This window comes from Sitodiplosis mosellana, unplaced genomic scaffold (assembly GCF_009176505.1).
Source record: "Sitodiplosis mosellana isolate CC-2019 unplaced genomic scaffold, AAFC_SMos_1.0 Smas_scaffold_5, whole genome shotgun sequence".
In the NCBI taxonomy this organism is placed as follows: domain Eukaryota; kingdom Metazoa; phylum Arthropoda; class Insecta; order Diptera; family Cecidomyiidae; genus Sitodiplosis; species Sitodiplosis mosellana.
Genome location: NW_022595248.1, coordinates 1749840 through 1774002, shown reverse-complemented (window position 1 = coordinate 1774002; position 24163 = coordinate 1749840). Strand labels below are relative to the sequence as shown.

General features: G+C 37.6%; 1 protein-coding gene across 1 annotated transcript in view; it reads left to right on the top strand.

Annotated features, from left to right (window-relative positions):
- Window positions 1-24163, top strand: part of LOC129566762 (protein amalgam-like) — a 44882-nt gene that overhangs the window by 1556 nt on the left and 19163 nt on the right. Inside the window, exons 2-5 of the mRNA XM_055442982.1 lie at window positions 2044-3300; window positions 20757-20854; window positions 22029-22045; window positions 22204-22394. Of these exons, the coding sequence (XP_055298957.1) occupies window positions 3201-3300; window positions 20757-20854; window positions 22029-22045; window positions 22204-22394 (406 nt within the window). The 5' untranslated portion in view covers window positions 2044-3200. The remainder of the gene's footprint in view (window positions 1-2043; window positions 3301-20756; window positions 20855-22028; window positions 22046-22203; window positions 22395-24163) is intronic.

The window sequence follows — 24163 nt, the reverse complement described above, 5'->3', positions numbered from 1 at the left end:
AGAGAGAGAGAGAGAGAGAGAGAGAGAGAGAGAGAGAGAGAGAGAGAGAGAGAAGAGTTGATGGAAAAAATATGTTTTTCAATTTGGGAATGAATTTAATTTTCATTATTTCTCGCTCGTTTTCGTCAAAAAGCATTGAAATTGCACCAGAATTCGTTGAAACCGATTTCAAATATTTGCCAGAAAAATTATATTTGAATCGCATAAAATAAATATGGGAAAACAAAAGGAACAAATTATTTGCCTGATGCAAGTTCGAACACGAAGAGTTGAAGCGAAATCAGACAGTATCTGGTTTACAGTTTTGTGTGTACGTACGAGTGAGTGAGTGAGTGTATTGTTTGTGTGTGTTCAATTGAATTTTGCTGCTTGCTCTCGATATGTGTGACATGTAAATAAATAACCATATCGAAAGTTATGACATTTTGCAATATAACTCATACACACAACATTCCGCAACTGGATTTCTATTGTTTATCTCGCCGAAAGTAATGAATATGCGGTGGTAGCGCGCGCGCTCTCTCGCTCTCACTTCCAATCGTTCTCTCTCTCTCTCTCGTTACGAATGCATGTTGCACACTCTGTAGCAATTCGGTTTTCGGATATTTGCTCAAGTAAATACGAAAATCCCCATATAGCGAAACAATAACAACAACAAGAAATCTGTAATTAAAAACAAACATATAAATTAATGTAAATTTATAAACTAAAAGTGTCGGGCGATAGGGCGAGAGAGTGAGTGCAAGTTGAAAGTGTTCGACACTGGCTCTGCATTGTATAGTTTGCATTAGGGCCGGATGCATATTTGAACAATTGGCATTCCATCAGAAGTGCTCCAGTAAATACGATTGCATTTCGAATCGCGATAACAAATGCGCGTCTCACGCGCTCTCTCATCCACAAATACTCTTGCACTATCTACAATGCAACTACTCAATTAGTGATTAGTTTCTCGCAATTTCTGGCAAGCATTAACATTGTTCGATGCGCTTGCCGTCGAATGCTCGCGCTCTCGTTCGCGTTCAAGAGGCATCTCCGAAGTTTTCCATATCGACCTATTTTTGTTGACGCCGTCAAAAGTTCAGCTCTAATTTCATTTAAGTGCCATAATGCCACACGCAAAACTTAGAAATGCCAACAAAAAGAGCATGCAGAGCTTGTGAATAGCAGCTTCTGAGTACACAGTACACACTCCTTCAGGAGCATTTTGTTACAAACAAACATGGAACAGATAACAAGAAGCATACTCTGCGATATGTATGCGCTTTTCGAACAAGAGGAAAACAAAATATTTTCCTATTTTACGCGAAGATGAACAGAGAAATTACGCAGCTGAGGTGCAGATACAGAGGAAAAAAACCATTTCCATCTTTTACCAATTGAGCACAAGCGATATTTAACTGATTAATATGATTTCTTGGCGCATTTTTTGCCGTCTTCGCTATTCCATCAAATGTTTAACGATGCAATTGAGCATAATAAGCTGGTTTTCGTATTGCAGTCGAGTGCATAATGGCAGAATAATGAATATAGCGCTCGAGTTGAACGTCAATCACTTGAAAATGGATCTATTGATTTTCGCCCTTGTTCGATTTACGATGCGAAGTTTTTTTTTCGCTCGCATTTCGATTCCTTCCCTTTGCATTCTCCACGACTTAATTAGTTGATAATGTGGCAAAATGTGTGCACAATTATGCGAGTGAATGAAATGAGGCGGAGGCGGAGGCGAAGCAGGCGAAAGAGAATGCGCCTAATTGTCTCAAGTTTGTTTGATTTTTGGTATAAATATCAAGGTTAAAAGGCAAATTAGTTAGTATTGAGCGATAACCCTGGGCAATTTTCTTTTTTTTTCGATCGTATATGTGTTGGTTGTGCAAAGAAGTCGTTCAATTCACGCAACTAGAAAATCATTATCAAAGTCTCCGAAACTGACGTAGATAGTCTATTCGACGACTCGATTGATTCACACACTCTCGCATAGATTTAGATTAGCATGAAGTTTATAGCGCATTTATTTTATCAGTTTTTGTCTTTATTTGGCAGACACACACACACAGCCCACAAACGGTTCAATCGAAAAGTCATCCGAAGAAGAGGGAAAAAAACGACCAATCATCAAATAACTCCAAGGAAACAAAACATAAAATAATAAATAATCACACTTCGAAATTCATATCAAACACACGATAATAAAGACACCGAAAGACGGCAATACACTTACACACACACATATCCACACCGATTGAGGGGAGTTCTCTGAACGAACGAACGACATCGTCGAAACAAATCAACGGCTCAAAATAGAAAATTTCAAGCAGAAAAAATAACACGAAGCGAATGTGAACGACGCGTTCGCAACTATGGCATTTATTCGGTTGAGAATTTAGTTTGCGTGTTGAATTGGTCGTCATTGCTTGCACCGAGCCGAGTTGATGACGGCAAAAGACGATGTGTACACATTTGGTTGTCTCTATCGAAAACTGAACAAAAAAAGAGAACAAGACGAACAAGCGACGACGAACAACTGCCGCGCGGCTGGCATACAGCCGCATTCAAGTGAAAATATACGAAGAGAACAAAAACTATGCATAAAAAACACCATAACAAACAAGGAAATAATGTATGAGCGCAACAAAAATTGAAGAAAAAAAAAACTAACCCACACACAAACACATCAAACAGAAAAACTACAATAAAACGCAAAAGTGATACAAATAACAGAGAGAAAGTACTGAAGTCCCCAAATACATTAAACAATAAGAAATACGGTCGGGAAAATCAATCGAAACAGAACAGAACAAAAAAAATTTATGAGTCTACCGTCTAAATCGAAATCGTAATTCACAGACTGAACAGCGGACAAAATCCAATGAATAAAACAATGATTTCAATGATATTAAAATCATCTGTGACAAGGTGCATGCGTGTGACAAACGAAATCATTCGTTAAAAAAAATTATAACCCAGCCACGACCATTCAAGACACAAACATTGTAAAATAATCAAATATAAATAAGATAAACGTGAATCAACTACGAGTTGTCTCTAAATTTTGTCATTCAGTTTAATTCGAAAGTTTGAAAAAGGGACGCGCGCGTATGTTCATGTGTTTGAGTGTCCGTTTGTTTATTTACTTGCAAAAATAAATAAATACTGAAAAAGTGTGATTTAAACCGAAAAAAGTGCGCGTGCAACGCAAAATGATTGCCAACGTCGGGATCATTCATCAATTGCTGGCCGCCGTGCTGGTGATGTTTACGATGCAGCTCAACGTGCATGGAGCACTGTCGGAAGTCATAGGTAAATAAATCATTTCATTGGCATGCCTGATCAATGTTTGAGGTTGATTTTATTGTTTAAATTCAACAACAACAATATAACAACATAAAAAAAGCAATAGCAAAAAACCTCGAGATAATCTAACCGATGACAATCGAATACATGGGCTAAACCAAAGGGTTAAAAAATAAATCACTTTGAATTCATTTTAAATTCTGGCCCGTTTGAATTGTCTCTTTAATTTGGAAAAATCATCGTGTTTGGAGTTTTTTTTTTGTTCTCGTCTATCTGGTTATTGATACTACATCTGCATTGTCATCTGTTCGAAAATTTAGAATGCATTCGATTTGAATGTATGTGCAAAAAACCACCGTGGTTGTCATTAAAACCAACATGCTGCAGCCTCAAGCGCATATTCCTAAAAATGAAACGTTTGCTGTCCGTGTGTTTTTTTCACGTTCAATGCGTCTATGTATTGTTCTATAACCGACGACGAATTCCCAGTGTCAATAATTATTTTATTTCGGCCTCACAGTCATTTATGGTTGTAGTCATTCGAAATGATGTGCAAAATGGTTGCGTTTATTGCGATTTTGGAAAAGTTTCAGTCTCATGGCCATTTAATTTTTGATATGAATTGCCGAATATATATTGAACCAAACCCAGACAGACATACAAGAGAAGAAGAGGCACGAAAAAAAAAATTGTACGCGGCCAGCACATTTCATTTTTGCATTTAGCTTCGCAATTTCTAGTGATAACATAACAATTCACACAGACGAGGCAGGAAAAAAAATGAATTTGCTATAATTTCAGTCTGCTGCACCTCGTAAATGTATGTACGTATCGAGTTTTTAGCTGCAGTGTAGTGCGGTTCGGCTGCATCGACATTCTAGTGCGGTTGCATCTGCAACTGTTTGCGTTTTGTGTCCAACATGAAAATGTACTGAATGAATGCCATTTGGTTTAATTTTAATAAAATGGAAATTACATTCCTGCTTTCATTTAACATGCGACAAAGAGAATTGGGTGCGAGGGAGGTGGTGATGGTGGGCCATTTATCCAAGCCAGCCATTGAACTGGCCCACTAAAAACAGGCCAACCAGGCAGAAAAAAAATCTGCGTCAAAAATTGAAGGTTTTAAGCAATTCATGAGCCTTTTGCCTTTGTTTGCGAACGCGTGTTCTCGCTTGCCATATATGATGACCCAACTATAAATGATATTCTTCTCCTTCCCCATTTTGACCATTTAATCCCAGAGTGTTTTTTTTCATTCGCTTCGCTCTGCTCTATCCCATCACATTTTCTCTCGCAATTAACACTATATTTACTTCGAATATGGAATTCTGCGTGAATTGTGAACACTTTTTTAATTATTTCTGTTGGCTGGCGTCTGCTTGATTTGATGTGTGCAGATTTGTAATGGATGAATGCGCCTAATGAATAAATGATATATACATATATATAAAATGAACACGCTGTTAATGTTTGTTCGTTATCCTTCGTGTGCAATGAACGATTGCACAGTGCACACCCACATTTTTTCTGTTTGTTTTCATTTCACTGATTTTTTTAATATGTCTGAAACACCAAAAGCGACGCGATGGACATATATTGCGTAATTAAGCAGATTTTTTTTAATTATTATATAAGTTGAATTGGAGTCAAAGAGTTGATGTAAAATGTGCCTTATCACCGGGAGCATATCCATGGGAATTTGTTTGTACGAAACAAATTGAAGTAAAAAAAACATTATGGAAAAAACGTTTAGAAAATCTGTGATTTTTATATGGGCAAAAAAGCTTATTAAAATCACTTTATAGTGCTGAAATGACTGCACTGAACATAGCGAAGTTCAGTTGAACGGTCAAGAGTATATAAAATGGTCAAACACTGATAATGACCTGCAATACTTGACAGTAAGAGAGTTGTCGAGTGGTGCTTGAAATTTAAATCCAACCGATAGCCATTCACCATGACCGTGTCGCTGTAATCCAATAAGAACTTAGCACATACCACCACTACACGTAGCAAATAGTGAACGCACTCAGTTCTATTTGAACAAACGATAACTAATATTTACCTGAGTCATTTGAGCAGAAAAGTGTTTAATATCAATATACCATCACAACGAACCCTGTTAGCACCTTATTCCGTACCGAAATTATTCACCATTTCACCAATGAATTATTAATGACACCGGATAACGTCACAGACTTAAAACAATACAATGCTCGAAAGGAATTCTATGCGTAGGAAAGAAGGAAAAAAGAAACGAAGAAAGAATGGGTGTATGCGTAAGGGGAAAAAATCACTCGCGATGGAATTGCCTAATGGCATAAACAATAAACAAGAGATCTCATTTACCGTTAATTACCACAATTCGACAGACCATCAAAATATTGTTTATCTACTCCATCATTTATTCATTGGAAACTAAACATTGGTTTTGTTGTTTCAAAAATTCAACAATGGCCACCTAACGATACCATATCATTTCGTTCATCGTGAAATAACACAGTCATTTCGATTTTGGTCGATGTTTTTTTTTCTTTCTGTCTCGCAGTCTAACATGACCACTATATCAAATATTTAAATGTGGACAAATATTCATTTTTAATAACACCTTCTTCCAGTGGCATAACAACCCATTTGAAAACTACTGAATGGTTTTTATCCACTACTATCTACTTTCCCATTTTTTCCATCTTCTATTCCAACTGAAAAAAAAGTCTTTTGAAAACTTTTATCTTTTGTTTGTATAGTCAAGTGTTGCTCCACCAAAGTGAACAGAAAAAAAAAAACATCTTTTACGTGATTGATAAAAATACCGTGTCTATTTTACGTTCTGAAGTGCCACATCGTCTCACTCAACAGGTTGTTTAAACAAACGGAATCCACCAGTAAGCGAAAAGTTACAATAGAGATAACGCAAACTAGCTGCAGCTAAAGCGACAATCCCGACCATACCACAGAGAGAAAAATCTTCCTCTTTCGCTCTCTCTCATCGTGTATTTTTTTTTTGCTTCCATCCACAATACGCTGGCGTTTTGTTTCATTGCTGTTGGCGACCGAGCTGTATCAAAGAGTTGAGCGTTCCACTCCGACTATTGTGGCTTTTTATGCAATTCAACACTTTAGACTAAACATCAAATGACTCTCAGGTTCTCTTTCGCTCCCTCTCCCTCTCCCCCCCTCTCTCTCTCTCTCTCTCTCTCTCTCTTTATTTAGTTTGGCATCTGTTATTTTTGTGATGCTTTTTTTTCTGACCAAACATGCCGCACCATCATGTATTTATTCAATTTGAAACTATCTGAAACGGAGCTCAAACGTGCGATCACTATGCACGAAAGCATATGGATGAGGTTACGAAATAAATTGAATTATTCAAAACCGATTCGCTTAATATTCAAAAACGGGAAAATTGCGTATGCAATTTGGAGACAGTGACGTGGATTTTCAATTAGATCGCATACAAAATTCAAATATTCATATGGATAGCAATGCAGTAATTTCTTTCGATTTGTTAATTATTCAGCTTCTTCGTGGGATTTTTGTCATTTTTTGTCAGTTTTTGTCCTAGTTTTTACTCATTTCCTTTCATTTTTGAAGCTTAAAATAGTGAAACTTGAACTTGTCACCGTTATTCTTGCCGAAAATTTGCACCACAATCATCAGTATGTCAGCGAGAAAAAGAAACAATGAGAGTGAAACAGAGAGAGACAGAGCGACGATAAAATAAATGAGCAAAATCCGGTAAATCACATTATGCGAGTGCAAATCTTCCCGAAATCAATTAAAGTGACTGGTGTTTTTTTTTTCTCGGTCAAGCGGTGGGGAAGATTTATTGCGAAACTTTGTGTGGCACGTGTCAACGAACCTCTCCGAATAATCTTCTATTTGTTATATGTACACACTTGCACCGGCGACCATAAAATAGTCTTTATTTGCACCGCATAAAATTGTTTGCCGGTTGCCCTTAACAGATGTGGCGATGTTCATACGGTGGCTGCCAGAATTGACGAATTTTCGACGGAGAGGCGATACGCAGAAAAAGAGTGTGTCACCCCATATGCATAGCATGCACCACATTTAATCTACTTTACTAATAATGTCCCATTAAGTGATCTAGTAAAACGAAAATGACGCGTGCCGCGTGCTTGCTTACTCCCTCGCACTCGGTCATTCGCTGCTCAATCACATTTCGAGATTTACACATGTAATTGTCGGTTGTCATTTTCGTTTCGTATCTTGTTTAATCGCTGATGCTTCTCTGCAGTCACTGCCGATGCTGCTACTGTGTGTTTTACCCTGCAAAAGCTGGCTTTTCCAATTTACATTAATAAATGGTTCGGCGCAGTACGACGAAATGAAATCGCCTAAAACGCGATTATCTAATCCTTTTATTGAATTACCACCGAAACGAAAATTATGGGAAGTGTTTCTGTGATTATTGCGGGGATGCAAACCTTCGGGCTCGGCCACCACACACACACATCGCCGAAATCGTTTTCTAATAATGTGTGTATGCGAATGCAGGCAAACCGATAAATTTCCGACCCAGCTCATGAAATAAATGTTGCCACCGACACATTAGTCTGTTCGCCATTATCTCGATTTGGTTCCGCAGCACTGTTTCTCACTCACTCACCCATTGTTGACTAATTTAACTGGTGGCCATTTTTCTACCTCACTTTTCGTTCCATCGGCCGAACACAGCCAAACTATTCGCCCAAAAAGATTTATCACATGTGGAGAGCGAACGATGTTCGCCTGTCCAAAGTTTCAAACAAGAAAAATGCATACATTCTACCTCGTTTCGTGGAACAGAGAGAGAGAGAGAGAGAGAGATTTATAAATTTTCCATGTAGAATACTTATCGAAATAATCCATTCGGTTGTGTGTCCGACCTTAAATAGAAAATTTATAAAATATTCACAGCGAATGGTGGGTTTACTTGATTATAGAGTTTATTTTTGGGGGTGCGGGAAACAGAGTGAGCATAGTGCACGCCAAAAACACTGGATGTGGGCCAAACCGACATTTCATTTACCTGATAAACGCCTGTGATGACAGCATTTCTCAATCTAAACTCCAAACTCCAGCTCTCTGCTCCTTGGCAAGCGTGCGCTGTGTGTTAGAGCATTCAATGTTTGCTCTATCTGCCAGCCAAAAAGAAAGGATATATTCATTACACACCTGGCTGTATGATCGTTTTTGATGATAAGTTGTATGTTTTGCAAGCACAAAGTTTCATTCATTAGTTGTGGCACGTGACCATGCATCAAACCATCTTTTACTTTTCTGTCTTTGCGGTTTTAAGTGCTTGAACTTCATTCTCTATCTCTTGTTCTACTGGCATCTCTCATATTCATGTTATTTTTTCCGTCTCCATTTACAAAATTTCATAGTGCAACAACATTTTCGGGGTTAGTTTTAAATGAAAACTAAACAAAATTTGATTAGATAGTGCCGGTTTGTGTAAAAAGTTTCTTCCGTCTTCTTGAAATAGATATGTTGTTTCTCTCGCTCGCTCGATATTAATCGCATTTTCGGAATGAATTTATTTCAAATACAATTTTCAGCTGAGGTATGTTTTCCAACTTTTGCCGCTTGCATCCACCATGGTATGGCTCATAGCATGTATAGTTTCGTTATAGCTATAGAGTCATAAGTTTTTGTACACCTCGCTACGATGTACCGGATTGGCAGTGTGTACGTTGTGCATCAAATGGATCCGTCGCTGCATCTTTAAATGCCGTCGTACATGTTAAATGCACGAGGGGAATTCTGAGGCCAAAGTGCACGATGTATACACACACACACACAGGCTCACTCCCATACACACAGACACACAGGTTAAAATGTTAAATGATTCGTTTAATTAAAGTAACGAAACTTGACTCTCTCGGCTTTTGTCAGTTGCGCTCTCAGCGAGCATAAAAGACGACACAATGCATTAAAGCGATTTGTAAACATTTTATGAATTTGCCGCACCAGAGAGCGGAGGCCATTAGGATTGTGTGCATGAAGTGAGAGAGGAAGATGAAAAAGCAGAGCGACAGAGACGGAGAACACGCATATATTCTATGCACAAATTAGATGCATCTATAAATTGATATACACACACAAGTGACATTTTCATTTGCTTTGTTACACTATCTGAATTCTTGACATATTTCCCATTTCCACGAGAAGGCTTGTCATTTTTGGAGCGCATAATTTTGGCTTAACCATTCCATGTTTGTGTGTCCAAATTGATATGAACGTCATTTTGATGTTCACAACAAGCACGACTGCGATAAAGACAAAAACAGTGGCAACAAAAAGAAAACCGGTCGATGGCCGTCATGCCGAAAACATAACATCGAATTGGTTTGGACATGGGGAAAAAAGTCATATGAGTGTTTTTTACCCACCCAAACATAAATATTATTTATCAATTTTCCCGACGAAAAAAAAAAAATATTGAAACACATTTGCATAAATTCGGAATGGGTTGACGTGACCGGTCCAGTGTAATAAATCATAATTATAAACTTATTATTTGACAACATCCACACTTTTTACGTGGGCACACTAATCGGGCACAAAAGCAACCGGACTAATCACATGGTTTTAATTATCAATTCTTCAACAGCCGGTTCAGTTCGGCCAATCTGTTGAATTGAAGGGCTATGTGTGTAAGTGTGTGTGTATGCATCAAAAGTAATGCGAAAACAATTAGCATCACCCCATTGAATAATGGAACCCAAAAACCGTTTTGCTTTATCGCGCCTCACCGATTTTCAGATATAGTATGTGTCCTATAGACGTGTGATTGTGATTTGGAATTTCAGAATGAAACGCTTTCGGTTATAATTACTTGCAAATGATACACTTAAGCGAACAAACGGACATAGCTGATAACAATTGTTCCTCCCTTAACTGCATAAATCGTCGCTTCCAGGTCGAAGCCCAAGGAAATATTCAGACTAACAACATGCATACAATGTACCGATTCAAGAGAGCGAGAAGGGAGCACACTGATCGAATAAACAAGAGCGGGGCGGGAAGAGAGTTGAAATTGAGTGATATATTGTATACACTGGAATACAGTAGAGAAAGTTTAATCCTTCTTTTATCAAATAAAACAAATTACACGAGCTATGCATTGAATACGGTGAATGCATTTTCAAACTTCAAATCATAATCGGATTGCAAGTGAAGCAATTGAGCAAAACTTTACACCTGATAACAGGTATTTTCGAACAAATTAGCACATACCCACACACATACGAACACACGAACATATCAACTCATTTTATTGAGTGGTCAGTGTAATTGAACTTTTCTTTTGTTCAATTTATAAATTATAAAATGTTTTTGTCGATCCTTCTTTCATCGATGAATCTGACCGTACATTCATTTGTTGATTGAACAAGATATTTCTGGTATTCATTACTTGCATTGAGAAAAGAAACACTTTTGAGGAGAGGAAAAAAAAAAACAGAAAAACTAATTTTTTCTTCCACGCGCAAAATTCAAAAGCAAGACGATTATGGCTGTTTCCAAGAAAGAAGAAAACTTTCGCCCAAATGAAAAAATAAACAGACCAAAGTCGTGTTTGCTCGGATGTTTGACAGTCGTTTTGTTGTACCCCATACATTTTTTCGCAACACACTTTTCTACTTAATAAAATATTATTAAGTAATGACGCTAGAGATTGTGTGTGTGTGTGTGTGTGTGTGTGTCAAAAACGGCCTTTTTTCTCTATTTGAATCGTGCTTTTTTTGTCGCTGCATTGCATTTGCTTTTATAGGTGGATGAAGAAAATAACAGTGCATAATGTTGTCGTAATGGAGAATTTTCCGTTTGTGCTATGCAATTATTTGGGTCTGTATAGCATTGAATCCAGAAAAGTCGGTTGCCCGTGACGTCCCCGTTGTGCAGTTACCATTTTAGAATTGTTGCTTATTCACTTTACCTGTTCATTACAATTACGGGCAAAACTTTCATGTCGAGTGCATTTATCATCAGACTTTAATGATTTTTAATGTTTCATTTCTTTTCATATTTTTTTTTGTGTGTGTGCGATGTTTCTCTTTCAGCCGTGTTTCTTTTCGGCGCGGCTAAATTTGTTTATAATTGTGATTCGACTGGGTGCTGCCGCCATTGAAAAATGCACTCAACGGGTAATAACAAATGAAAGAAGGCAACAAAAAAACAAACAAATAAAAACTACAAGTCAATGAGTAATTATCTGGGAGTAGAAATTCAGAGTTACGATTTGACAATTTTTTTCTCGTTCTCTCTTTCTCTGTCACAGAGACTCTCTCTCTCTCTCTCTGTGTGTGTGCAACGGGCGAATAAAAAAAAGTTTCAAGTTTCGTACATTTTCTGAATTCTTTGCATGTAACAACTTTTCGGGACGGCGAAAAAAAAAAACACTGGCAATTTGGAAAATTAAAATGCAATGGTTTGGTATAAATCTCATGCGTTCAATGCAAATAAAAGCCGTTTAAAATAGGAAAAGTCTGTGTGTGTGTGTTCTTTTCACTGGCGCTGTGTTACTATTGCTGTTGTAGCATAACATAGAAATTGTTTGCCGAACCATCTATTAAAATAGTTTTCGCGTTCCAAGAAACGGCTGCCAAAGCCAATGCTTATCAAAATAATTGTGGGCCGCGAGCGGTATTGTAGGATGAGTGAATACCATTTTTTCAGCGAAAGAGCACAAAATGCACACATACTTCTTTGAAATACCAACAATTAAATGCCATTTTCAATCCCATTTCGACCACGTGTTCTATACATTCAGATAGCAGTCTTTTTTTCACTTTGTCGCGTTTACATTGAATTTGTAACGAAAACTAAAATAACATATCCATTTTAGATGAAAAATGTGCAGTTGAAATGGAAGTAAATGAAAAAAACACACACAACGAAAAGCCAACTCAAAGCAAATTATCATCACATAACATTATGTGAAGTGGTTGATTACTGGCACGCATAACGGGATATTTGCACGTGAAACAGAACCAAAGCAAATAGTATAACGGAGTCAAATAGAGAGAAAGAGAGATTATGGAAGAAAAGAAAATGAAGAAAGAGAGAGAGAGAATCACACAGTGTACAATCACACACACACACACACTCCCTGAGTCAATTACGCGACAATCGGACGAAAGAAGAAAAAAACACCAAAGAATAAAGACACGGAACAAAAACAACCGTCGACCATACATAGTAATCCAAGAGGAGTGCAATAAAAAAAAAGTACGTGGCGAAAAAAGTGCGACTCGCAATTATGGTGCCGCCATAAAGTTAAAAAGTAAAACTAACCTAAGAAAATGGTGTTAACATTTTCGCCTGTATTTTATTGAATTTTCTTCAGTCGTCGCTTCCATCCACATGATGACGTAATTAAACTTATGTGCTTGGAATTGGATTAATTTTGATCATAACCGCTGCGGCGATTTTAATTCACGTATTCAACTTAAGCGACAACAAATTGAAAGAGGAAGTGGAAAAAAGTTGGTGCGATTAATTTTCAATACTTCCGATACTAAATGAACTTAAACACCATCTCTCTCCTTCGGTGTTGATTAAGAGTGAAAGAGAAAAAAAAGCTGTGATTCAACGATAATGTGATTGGTAATGTGTGTGGCTAGCCGATGTGGAATGTGTGCAGCACCACTTTTTATGAGCCTCTAGCACATTATTCGCATATTGCGCAACGGGCGCTAATGGCAATCGACAAAATTATCTGTGTGTGATTTTACTTTTTGACCGTATTCAAACGGCCCCCATCTTCAAATGCCGAATGAGGGAGAGAAAAAAAATGGAATGGAATAAAAAAAAAGACCGCACACACTTAACGTTAGTGCCATATTAAAAGCCACCCACTGTTTGCATGCCACACATAAAACTTAAACCATAAACATAAATTAAAAAGATTTTTTTCTCGGAGTTGTGGTTGTTGTGTGTCGCCGCCATAACGTAAATACTAATTAGACGTAATAGTTTACTTACGGAGCTCAGTTTAAGTAATGTTCTCGCTCCATTAAATGTGTGGAGTCTCGCGATGACCGAATAAAAATGCGGGAAGTCCACACAAAATAAAAAGATAAATATATGGAGAGTAAAATACACATATGACCCATACACACGTCAACGGAATCGCATTTTTACAATTTGCCCGAAATAAAAGGCAAAAATCCTTTTATACCACCGCCACCGCTACCGCGTTCGCTCCTTTGCATGGATGATTAATATCACCTATTTGGCAACATTTCTCTTTTTGATTCATCATTGCGCATGCAACCTGTGAAGTGCTCGTTCTTCCTCGCACACATACACACTTTCGCCAACCGCAAAGTAAACCCACCAAAACGCGACCAAACAGAGGGACAGAGAGAGAGAGAGAGAAAGCGAAAAAAATAGAGCCAAACTGAAGAATAAATTCAAACACACGTTGAACAAATACAATGTTCTGTCTGGGGCACAACAAACCGGACGTTGGTGAATTTCCGTTGACTGCGTGTGAATATGAATTATTCGATTCGACCAGCATATGTTTACCTGGCTGCTCGTCGCCGTCGCTTTTTTATCTGACCGTTTTCGTTTTTTTTGTGTGTGTGTGTGAAGAACTCACCAACTGAACATGCATATATGAAATATTTGAAAGCGAACGGCTGTAAATTGTACGCTTTGCATTTTGACTTTTACCGATATTTGCGCGTAGAATTTTATCAATGATTTGTACATGGCATCTTTTGAGAACCAAAACTTCGAACCGATTCCAATCGCTTTTTTGCATCTACGACTAGTTCAAGTACAACAACATTAGAAATTGTGCATTTGAACCACAGAAAGGAGGGAAAAAAGGAACTCGTAAATTCTAAAATATGAACTGTGCATACAGAAAAGAATGCGACGGATACAGAGCAGAAGAGGGAGAGAGATGAGTGAATGACACAGGAAGCACGATAGAGAAAAAAGTACCCGAGTCGAATGAAATGAAGCGACAAGCACCCAATAAAAATTTCGTTCGATTGCTGAAGGAACGTTGTTCGCTCTTTTTAATGTACTCACTAAATAAAACCCAACCACAAACACCAGAAATTTCATTCCCACACTCTGTTCGGCTGCATGCAAATGCCAAACGGGACGAAAGCGACCGTGCATATTTTTCTCGTATTTGAAATTCGTCCGTGTGATCATGGTGTTCTGTACATAATTTTTCCTGGCAATGCGCGAGAGAGAGAGAGAGAGAGAGACCATCAGAATGCAAAACGGACGAAAAATGCATGCTGAACATGAAAATATTATTATGAATATAAAAAGAGTCATTAAGCTGAACGGGTTTTGCCGCTTTTTATATTCGGTTGTTGGTGTTGTTACCAATTTTGCTAGTTGGTTTTCCACCACCAAAAAGTCCAATTCAAATGTTCGTAACTGCATTACAAGCGTTCGCATTTCAAACACTCGCACTCAATCCATTCCAAACGTACCGCTCACCGGTGCCGTGAAAGAGGCAGACAGAACTAGCAGTAGGGAGACAGAGAGAGAGAGAGAGAGTGAGCGAGTGAAGACAGTCGACTACGAAATCACATTTATATGATTAGATATAAATGTTTGGTTTTGCGCTCAATTAATTATGTAGGTGATGAAAATAGTAATTAATAGAGAGGATGTGAGAGCGTCTCTCTACACAGCATACACACACACACACACACACACACACATTTGTTGGCGGTGTGTAGCGCGCGTACTCACTTCATCATTCCGGCACAGTTCACTCAGTAAATTGGTAGCCATTTTTATGACATAATCAAGCAGCAAAGCGGTTTATCATTACCATTAATATTTAAATACCTGCGGTGGAGACGGAGCATGGGGGAGTTGAAAGTCGCATCTAAACCGAAAATGCGATTGCATTCCATCCGATTTCACGCCGATTCATTCGTAATGTGCCAAATGTTCATAAAGATTGAACTTTGTCTTTCTTGGCAAGGTTCATACTCGACAATTCCTTCTGGAGCTTTAGTTTTGTCGAAGAGGAATTGGTTAAGTTTTAGAGAAGAGCAGCGGCAACGACAACGACGACGATGCTCACTTTGGTCTCAGCAGAAGAAAACGCTTGCATTGGGATTGCTCGCATCGCTAAACAACTTTGAATCTCACATAACGATCCATAATTATTTGCAACCAGTGTCTGACACACGACAGCACTTCCTAATTGATTGAATACTTTGGAAAAAAGTTTATGAACTTTTAAAAGACCCTTAAAATACTTGAGCATACCACCATATCGAATGCTATTATAACTTTTGACCAGTGTTTACCTGAACTTTCACCATTTCACATTAGGTTCACTTCGGCGGTAGAAACTTTGAATTCATAGGGAAAATGGAAATTGCGTTCTAAGGTGGAATAGAGACCATTTTAACAAATTCAAGCACTTTCGGGAATACTGCTTGTACCATCAGATGAAACTGTGAAGTGTCAAACATGAGAAATTACAACCTTGTATTTACATATGGGAAACACAGTCATCCAAGATTGATACCTATTCGAAATACTTTTATCGGAATAGTTCAAGCGGAAAAATGGGTCTAGCTTACATTTTAGATAGGGGCTGCTCATTTATTCCGATTCTACAAAAATTTCGAGCATTTCCTTAACCATGGTTCGTTTCAACTTACTATAAAATATATCATAAACTTTTCGGCTTGTTGCGTGTTACATGAAATTGGTTGAAATCGGTTTGTTCGTGAAACAGAATTCAGGAATTCACGTCAATTATAGTAAAATATGCCGATGCTTCTCAAACCGTTTTGTTTCCTCGCTTTATTTCGAAGGTGTTAAACTTTTATTTGCATGGCTATGGACCATTATTTGCGCACATTCGAGTGAAAATGTCGCTATAACCCAGGATCAATAAATTATCGAAAAATTGAGAGATTTTAAGTGATCAATTCGTATTTTGGCTGGAATTTCGTATCCCAATCAATAGTCGATGCTGCTTACTCATACAAAATTTAAGCAAAAATGGCAATAAGACGCTTTGAAAGTCCCCTTGAAAGTAGCGCATGGTAAAATTGCATTATCAGTTAATTTAGTAATGCGAATAACATGACGTGTGCGTCTTCATCGTGATGATTTTCGAAAATTGAGTCTATGCCAAATAATACTGGGAATTCGTGTTCAAATCTGTCTCTCGTTCTCTCGACTCACCGAATTGATTGATTAGACTCGATGTGGTGAAGCTTCTATATGCGTGCACGCATTCATTTACCCAACCATATGCCATGTATCCATCTATGTAGGCATAGTTGAATGTATCTCCAAGAGAATTGCTCCCCACATATACATCGTATAACTTTTCGTTCGTTATTGCAAAGTTTTGTTTGTTTTGTTTTGTTACTCTTCAGTTCAACATCAAATCAAATCAATTGTTGGTGTATTGTCTTTCTAAAACATTCCGTTCAAAGCACGTAAATTCAATTGCAACACCAGCAGGCCAGGCCTAATATCCACTATCGGTTGCCAGAGCTACTTTAAATTCGAGTGCGTTATTTATTTCATTTGCGATACTGAAACCGCTATTTATACGTGCAAAAATTGAATGGGAAGCGGGAAGAGGAGAAGGAGGTGGTAAATTGGCTTTTGCGTGTCATTTAGTTTTGATTGGGGCGTCAGTTCGTGAACGACAAAATCAAATTCCATTGCATTGCCGTGTATGTCTAACGGCGATTCAGTTTAGTTAGTTGACATGGATTGGAGTCGAGTGTGTTTGCTGCACATTCGGCTTTGTCACACACCAAACAAATGAAGCCGAGACACCATTGTAAAATTGACCCGCATCGATTTTTGGAAACATTTCTTTGTTCGATTTTCATGCAAACGAATTGAAAATTACAAACATAAACAAATACATAGAATTCATGTTTGATTGTGTCTGTGTGTATGTGTTGACGATTCAGGCACTCCGCTTTAATTAGTGCATTTATTCAACGTGAATGTAATTAGAGGCCAATGTTCAAAACTGCACACACACACACACATACACACACATAGAGTTTGTAATTAGCATAGCCAGAGAGCCTATTTACATTTGCAAAACAGCATATATTTGAAACGTTGATTACCTGTCCTTCGAAAATCGATTCTGATGCATTTGCACTTGTCCAAATGCACACACATTACATGAATGGTAAGGCGCTAACATAGTGAGTCTCAGCTTACATATGTGAATAACAAAAAGAAATAATAAAAATCAATCGTCTGGCAAATTCAAACATTCTCACAAATGACGTGTACAAAAGGAGATACGAAAAAAAACCCAAGCGATGGCAAATAAATTCGGTGGAATGTGTTTTCTTGAGCCGAACAACCGAACAAAATGGCCATTGAAATGCATTTACGATCAATTTGATGATATTATGCAGCATCAATGCATTGAGCACACAAACCGAAAACGTATAGTTTCCCATTCAAAATCCAAAATTTACGTTTACTTTTCCGACAATTTGTGTTTTTTTTTCTTCATATTTGCTCGTTCTCTTCAGTCAAAGCTGTGTGGAATGGCAAACACATATGCGATTGATTCAAATCCAATATTCTATTTAAAATTCTGGAAGTTGGTCAACAATCGACAAAAGCATTACAATTGGCACGGGGACACTGCTGTTGTTATGCACAGGCACACACACAATGTATGCATTCATATTCATACCCATGTGCCAGGCACTGTGCAGTGTGCGCTCTGCACTCACACAGGGATAGAGAGAGAGAGCCAACAAGTACAACATACGTTCGAGTTCGACAAACAAAACAGTCGACTAGAGTAGTTGGGGATATGAAATTCAAATATCAATAGATAAAATTATTTGATAAATACGGTCAATTGTTTACGGTTGTTAAATCGATTCTTTCGTTTCAATACACTCCCAAAAACGCACGCACTCTCGGTGTGGGCTGCTTGAAGCTTTGTTATGAATTCTATGTGATGATGTTTTGGTATGGATAACGGGGTTTTTAGCTCAAGCAATAAAATATCACATGATTGAATGGGCATGCACAACGGGCACGACAGCATATGTACAATGACATAAAACCATATGTGCAAAGAAGACGACACAATCTCTAGATCAATACGGTTGGTCAGCCAAGATGTGATGACATTATTGGTATAATAATTGCTAATTGCTGTTTGTTCGAACAAACAGACAAACAAGCACACATACGTACATGCAACCACACACATTTTGCATCATATTTTCATCGCATTGTCCGTGTGTTAAATTGTAAACAAATCAAGCCAAACAGATGCTCTGAGGCATGATTTTCAATTGAAAATCCTCCGGTAAACCAGTCTTTGCCGATAAATCATCATTGAACAGAGCAAATATGATTTTTCGACAGGAATTACGAAAGATGCACCACACACACACACACACACATACACCATTCAAACATCAAAAATGCATTAGTTTTGGGCTAAAAGCATGCTTACAGAGGATAAACTAATAGCTTCTTTTGACCATATTCATTCGGATCGATTGATGAAACGGATTTTGATTGATCAATTCACGAAGACTGCAATTTATCTAACGAATTCAATACGATTTGCCAATGCAAAGTTATTCAAAATCCAAATGAGTTATTCAAATATTCAAAGTACATTTACTTTAAATATTGTGGCCTGTGCTTACACTCAACCTACCTGCAATAAGTCATGCACCGTGGTATAACAATTTCAATGGTCATATAATTGCTGTTCGAGTTATAGATATAATAAGCAATAAAGAAATTATGGTCATATAAACGATAATCAAAAAGGCATATTTGATCATATTCATTTTGGTCGAATCAATAATGATTCGAACTATCCGGTCAATTCGTGCATAAACTAACGTATTTCCATTACATGGTCGAACCATTGACATCGTGTCGTGAAATGTGAATACAGTTTTTCGGTGTTGAACTTCGATTAAATTTTATGTTTTTATCGTATAGTTTTCATATCATTTCATGGGTGTTTTCATGTTGGCCATTAAGTTGATCATCTTCCGTTGGAATGGCGATTTTTCTGTTCGTTTCATTTTGTCGAGAAACTTTGAAACGCTCAACCATGAGAAATTTACCATTTGTGGTGCAATGAAAATGGTTTGGGAACACATTTTTTTTTCTTTCGCAGCAACGAAAAAATATCGCAAGTGATCGTAAATGCTGCCAATTTTATGTGAGTAATGTTCAGTTGATTAGCTTTATATATTCGGGTTTTATGGCCGAAAAAATGGCCATAAATTCTCATAGTCAAGTGAATGAATGGTAGCCGGGACAGCCAAGCGAACAAAAAGCGCGAAACATGTGTAACTGGAAAATAAGCTTTTAAAAATTGCTTCCATTTCGATTTGGGTGTGTGTATGTGTGTTTGTCGGTGGCGGAACATAGTTCATTTTCAATTTGTGCTGTATGCGTTTTCTTGCCATTACGCCCATTCCAAACGGCAACAACTTAAAAAAGCAATAGTTTTGCCTTGACTTATTAGTTTATGCGGAAATCGACAAAGTTTCGATGCATAAAGAAAATATACCAATTTGTTCTTTTTTTTTCCTTCCTTTTGCTCACACTCTTTCTCTATTTCTTTATCAATTCCGTACTGAAACTCGAAACATGTATTCGCTTGTCGTAATTCCTTGAACTGAGCGCAAAACTTCATAAACAAATTATTTTCTACACGAAAAATAAAACCAATTTATGAACATCGTCTAGTCAATTAGAAAATAGAAACATTCTTCAGCTCTGGACGAGTATGTTTTTTTTTATCCTCCACAATCCGCATTCATTCATTCGTTCGTTTCGGCTCGCTTATGAATTGCTACCGTTGGATTGCAATAAATACCAACAGCGCCAGCAACACACACACACACACACACACACTCACCGTACGAATGCAAAGTTTTTCCAAAGTTCGCAACTACAAGTAAATAGCAGCAAATGATTCTTTTATCAACAGTGTAACATCGACAAAGTCTCTCTCTCTCTCTCTCTCTCTCTCTCTCGCTTTTTTCCTCGCCTCGTTTGGACGTTTGCATTGCAAAACGTAACGGTTTTCGATGCACTTAAAGCAACCTAATCAATTTAATTTGGAAAAGTTTTGCTGCAATCAACATTCTAACTAAATTTGTTTTCACTTGAACCAAAAACAAGCGCTCCTGTTTTTGTTGAACGACCCGACCCGCCTTACTCTTGGTGCTCTAATTTCAATTAAACGGTTTTGGTTCATTATCACTAGTTTTCAGCAGTTTCTGTTGTGTGTGTGTGTGTGTGTGTGTGTGTGTATGTGTGGTGGCCAATTTGGTTTATGTTCGGTGTTGTTGTGATTGAAATTAACAAGGAAGCGATTAGGGGTTTCGAAATTGAAAACCATTTAATCAACTCAGTTTTAAAATAACTTTTTTCTGTTCATTTTATTGTTGTTTCAGCTGATCCGAAGTTCAGTGGGCCAATTTTGAATGCAACGGTTGCGGTCGGGAGAGATGCAATTCTTACATGCATGGTCGAAGACTTGGGTCAATACAAAGTAAGTTTTTCAATTGATTGTTAAACATAAACTATTTTACGAAATATTTACGATGCACACTTTGATTTCATTTCTTCTTGGCCAAAGAGACGGAGGAGAAATTACTTTCATTACTTTGCTACGAAATGCTTCCACCAACCAGTCTCAAATTCACTCAAATTATTACAAGTTTTAAATTCAATTTTAGAGTCTTCACACTAAAATCCATGAATTGAATCAACTTAAACCTCTGAGTCGTGGGCTCTGACAGTAGTCGCAATGTAAGAGAATGGCAACGAGATGGCAATAATTTTTTGATACGTTCACATTTCAAATATTTGCTTACGGACTCTTCGTATAACCACATTGTCTTTAATACAATTCGTATTTTACGAAACAAAGTCATTTCATTATCGTGATGAAACCCCAGAGTATCACAATCAACATATACACTGTCTCTGGTCGTGGTGAAAATTCCCGATTCATATATGCATGATTCATTAAATTGCACTCTCTCTTCCTCACAATCCATGCTTGCCTCGTTCTCTCCCTCTGTATCTCGCTCGTTCGCTTTCACTCGCTTAGCCGTCTTCCGTCGAAAATTTCACCCTCATTTCATGCGCTCCGTTTGGTATCGTTTACACATCAGCCCTAATTATGCATACCGATTTGCGTTTACGGTTTCAATGGAGTGTGCGGCACAGAGTGTGATAATTAGATGTGTTTAGTATTTTACAACAGCACCACACTCATTAATGGCGATTTAGTGTGTGAGAGAGCGAGATGAAGATGTCTTCAACGCCACACACAGTTGTTCAATGAAGATAATGAATTCGGATAAAGACGAGATCCTCGTATGATTTATTTTAAAATTACCCGGCTCTTTTTTCGCCACGAAGCATCCAACATGGAAAAATGTAAACAGTTTCTGATTGATTGAAACGGTGCATGGCATGGATGCCTTGTCGCTAAAAGGGATATTCAAACTTAAACAATATAAACTCCCTTTTCGCTTTATATCAATATCAACAGTCTGTCTCCTATCCGTTGACTTTCCACTGAATCGCAACCGGTCGTCTACCGTCGGTCAAATGTATGGAAAAAATAATTTCAACGAAAAATGACGCGCGTATTGATTTTAAATCCACGTTTACCCTAAACATACATTAATCGTTATCGATTTTCTCGTTTGCAGGTGGCGTGGCTTCGCGTGTAAGTATCAACATTAACATTTTCAATTACCGTCACATTGTTTGATTGAATTTTCAGCTGAAAATAGCTCAAGAGTTGAATGAAATCAACAACTGAGATTGATTTATCTACTCTCGATATATTTGTTCATAACATTTCTTCTTTATTCATTTTTCCAGTGACACACAGACCATTTTAACGATTCAGAATCATGTAATTACAAAAAATCATCGTATCAGCATATTGCATTCCGAGCACAAGACATGGCAATTGAAGATTAAGGATATTCGAGAATCCGATCGAGGTTTTTACATGTGTCAAATGAATACTGACCCAATGAAGAGCCAAACCGGTTACCTGGATGTTGTTGGTAAGATTTTATTTTTTAGAAAACAAAAAACAAAAAATGAAGTCTATTCAAGACAAGAGATCAATATTATATGAGAGAGAGAGAGAGAGAGAGAGAGAGAGAGAGAGAGAGTGAGTGAGAAAGAAAATATGTGTCACATGGCAAAAAGTGCAAACATATTTGCGCTCGCCAACAGGCATCATCCCAATGACGGCAACGATGTCGAAAGTTCTCATCAATATGGAGAATTGCACAATCTTTCAATGAACTCTGACATCAATATTGACTTGTATCTCCGGTGCGATTGACGATATAAAGCAAATAGACGTTATTTCCGTTCGCAAAGTCTTCATCGTTATTAGTTTCTGTTAGTTGTATTGTAACATTCTGCATTACATTTTGAGGCCACTGCAAGTCATAACTATCAAACAAACTATCACTCGCTCTACTTTTTACTCAATATCTTAGACAGTACAACACAAACAAAATCTTTAGATAAAATTATGAAACGATACAGTTTTCCATTCATCAGGAAGCGCCGGTTTTCTTTTTTTTACGCTTTAGTGATGCGATTAATAAAGAACCGAGACGAATAATCAATAAATGGAATTAGTTTTCCAAGCAAATCATTAAAAAAAATGATTGGATGACTCAATTATACTGATTTGAAAATGAGACGCAATTTGTGAAAATGCAACTAAATTATTAATTCTTGGGAAACAGCTTGTTTTTTCTCTGGCAAATGTATACGTTATTCATTCCACTTTGATGACACATATAATGCGATGCGATGCATATCGATTGATTGTGAAATAGCAGACAATTTAAAATGTCGTTTTTGTTCGCGTTGATAAAACAACAAGTAACTAAAATAGCGACAGCGACGGAAAGGACAGCGAAACAAACAATCGAATGATAGATGCAATTTAAATGAAGTTTTATTTGTTTTTTTTTTCTGCTATTTTTTTTCATTTCGCTGTTCGTTTTATTCGCCGTCGCTAAAGGTATTTTACCGAGAGTCCGGCAAAAGAGAGAGAGAGAAATTGAGAGACATAGCAAGTGAGTGTGGAGCAATGACAAGCAGCCATCCGATAATAAACAAACACAGACAAATAACAAATTACCCTGCAAAACATTTCCGTTAAATAAAATGGATGTGTTTGTGTGTGTATTTTTGGTGCAGTGATTCTTTCCGTAAATACACACAAACCGAACAGTTTATTAGTTTTAGCCGGGTGATGTTTTTCAACGGCGCGTTTTTTTTCTCTTTCTCTCGCTTCAAAGTCCTTACGCGATGGTAGTGAGGTGGAATGAGTGAGTGAAAAAGACCAAACATCGATGTCTCGACCGAACGGCAATGGTGAAAAACGACCGGCGAACAGCCGACAATTGTACAATCCATTCTAAGTACTAAACACGGATGGATATCACAGCTGGAGACATTCAAGCATGCACAGCAAGAAACCGTCGTCGTTGTCGTGGTGGTTGTTGTAGGTCGGTTGAGAGTTCGCGCGCGCAAACAAGCGAATAGCTAGCGCGATGACAAGCAACAGCGAGAAAGAAAAAAAACGGACAGCAGCAGCAAACCAAATACGAAGTAAACAATGGCTTAAGCAAATAGACAAACAAAAAGTAAAATGGATATTATTAAACAAATTCAATTATATGATAATGAATTACATTTTGTCACCATATTTTATCGAGTAAAATGTTGTGGCGGTGTGAGTGCGGGCAACTCACTCACTCTCTCTCTCTCTCTCTCTCTCTCTCTCTCTCTCTCTCTCTCTCTC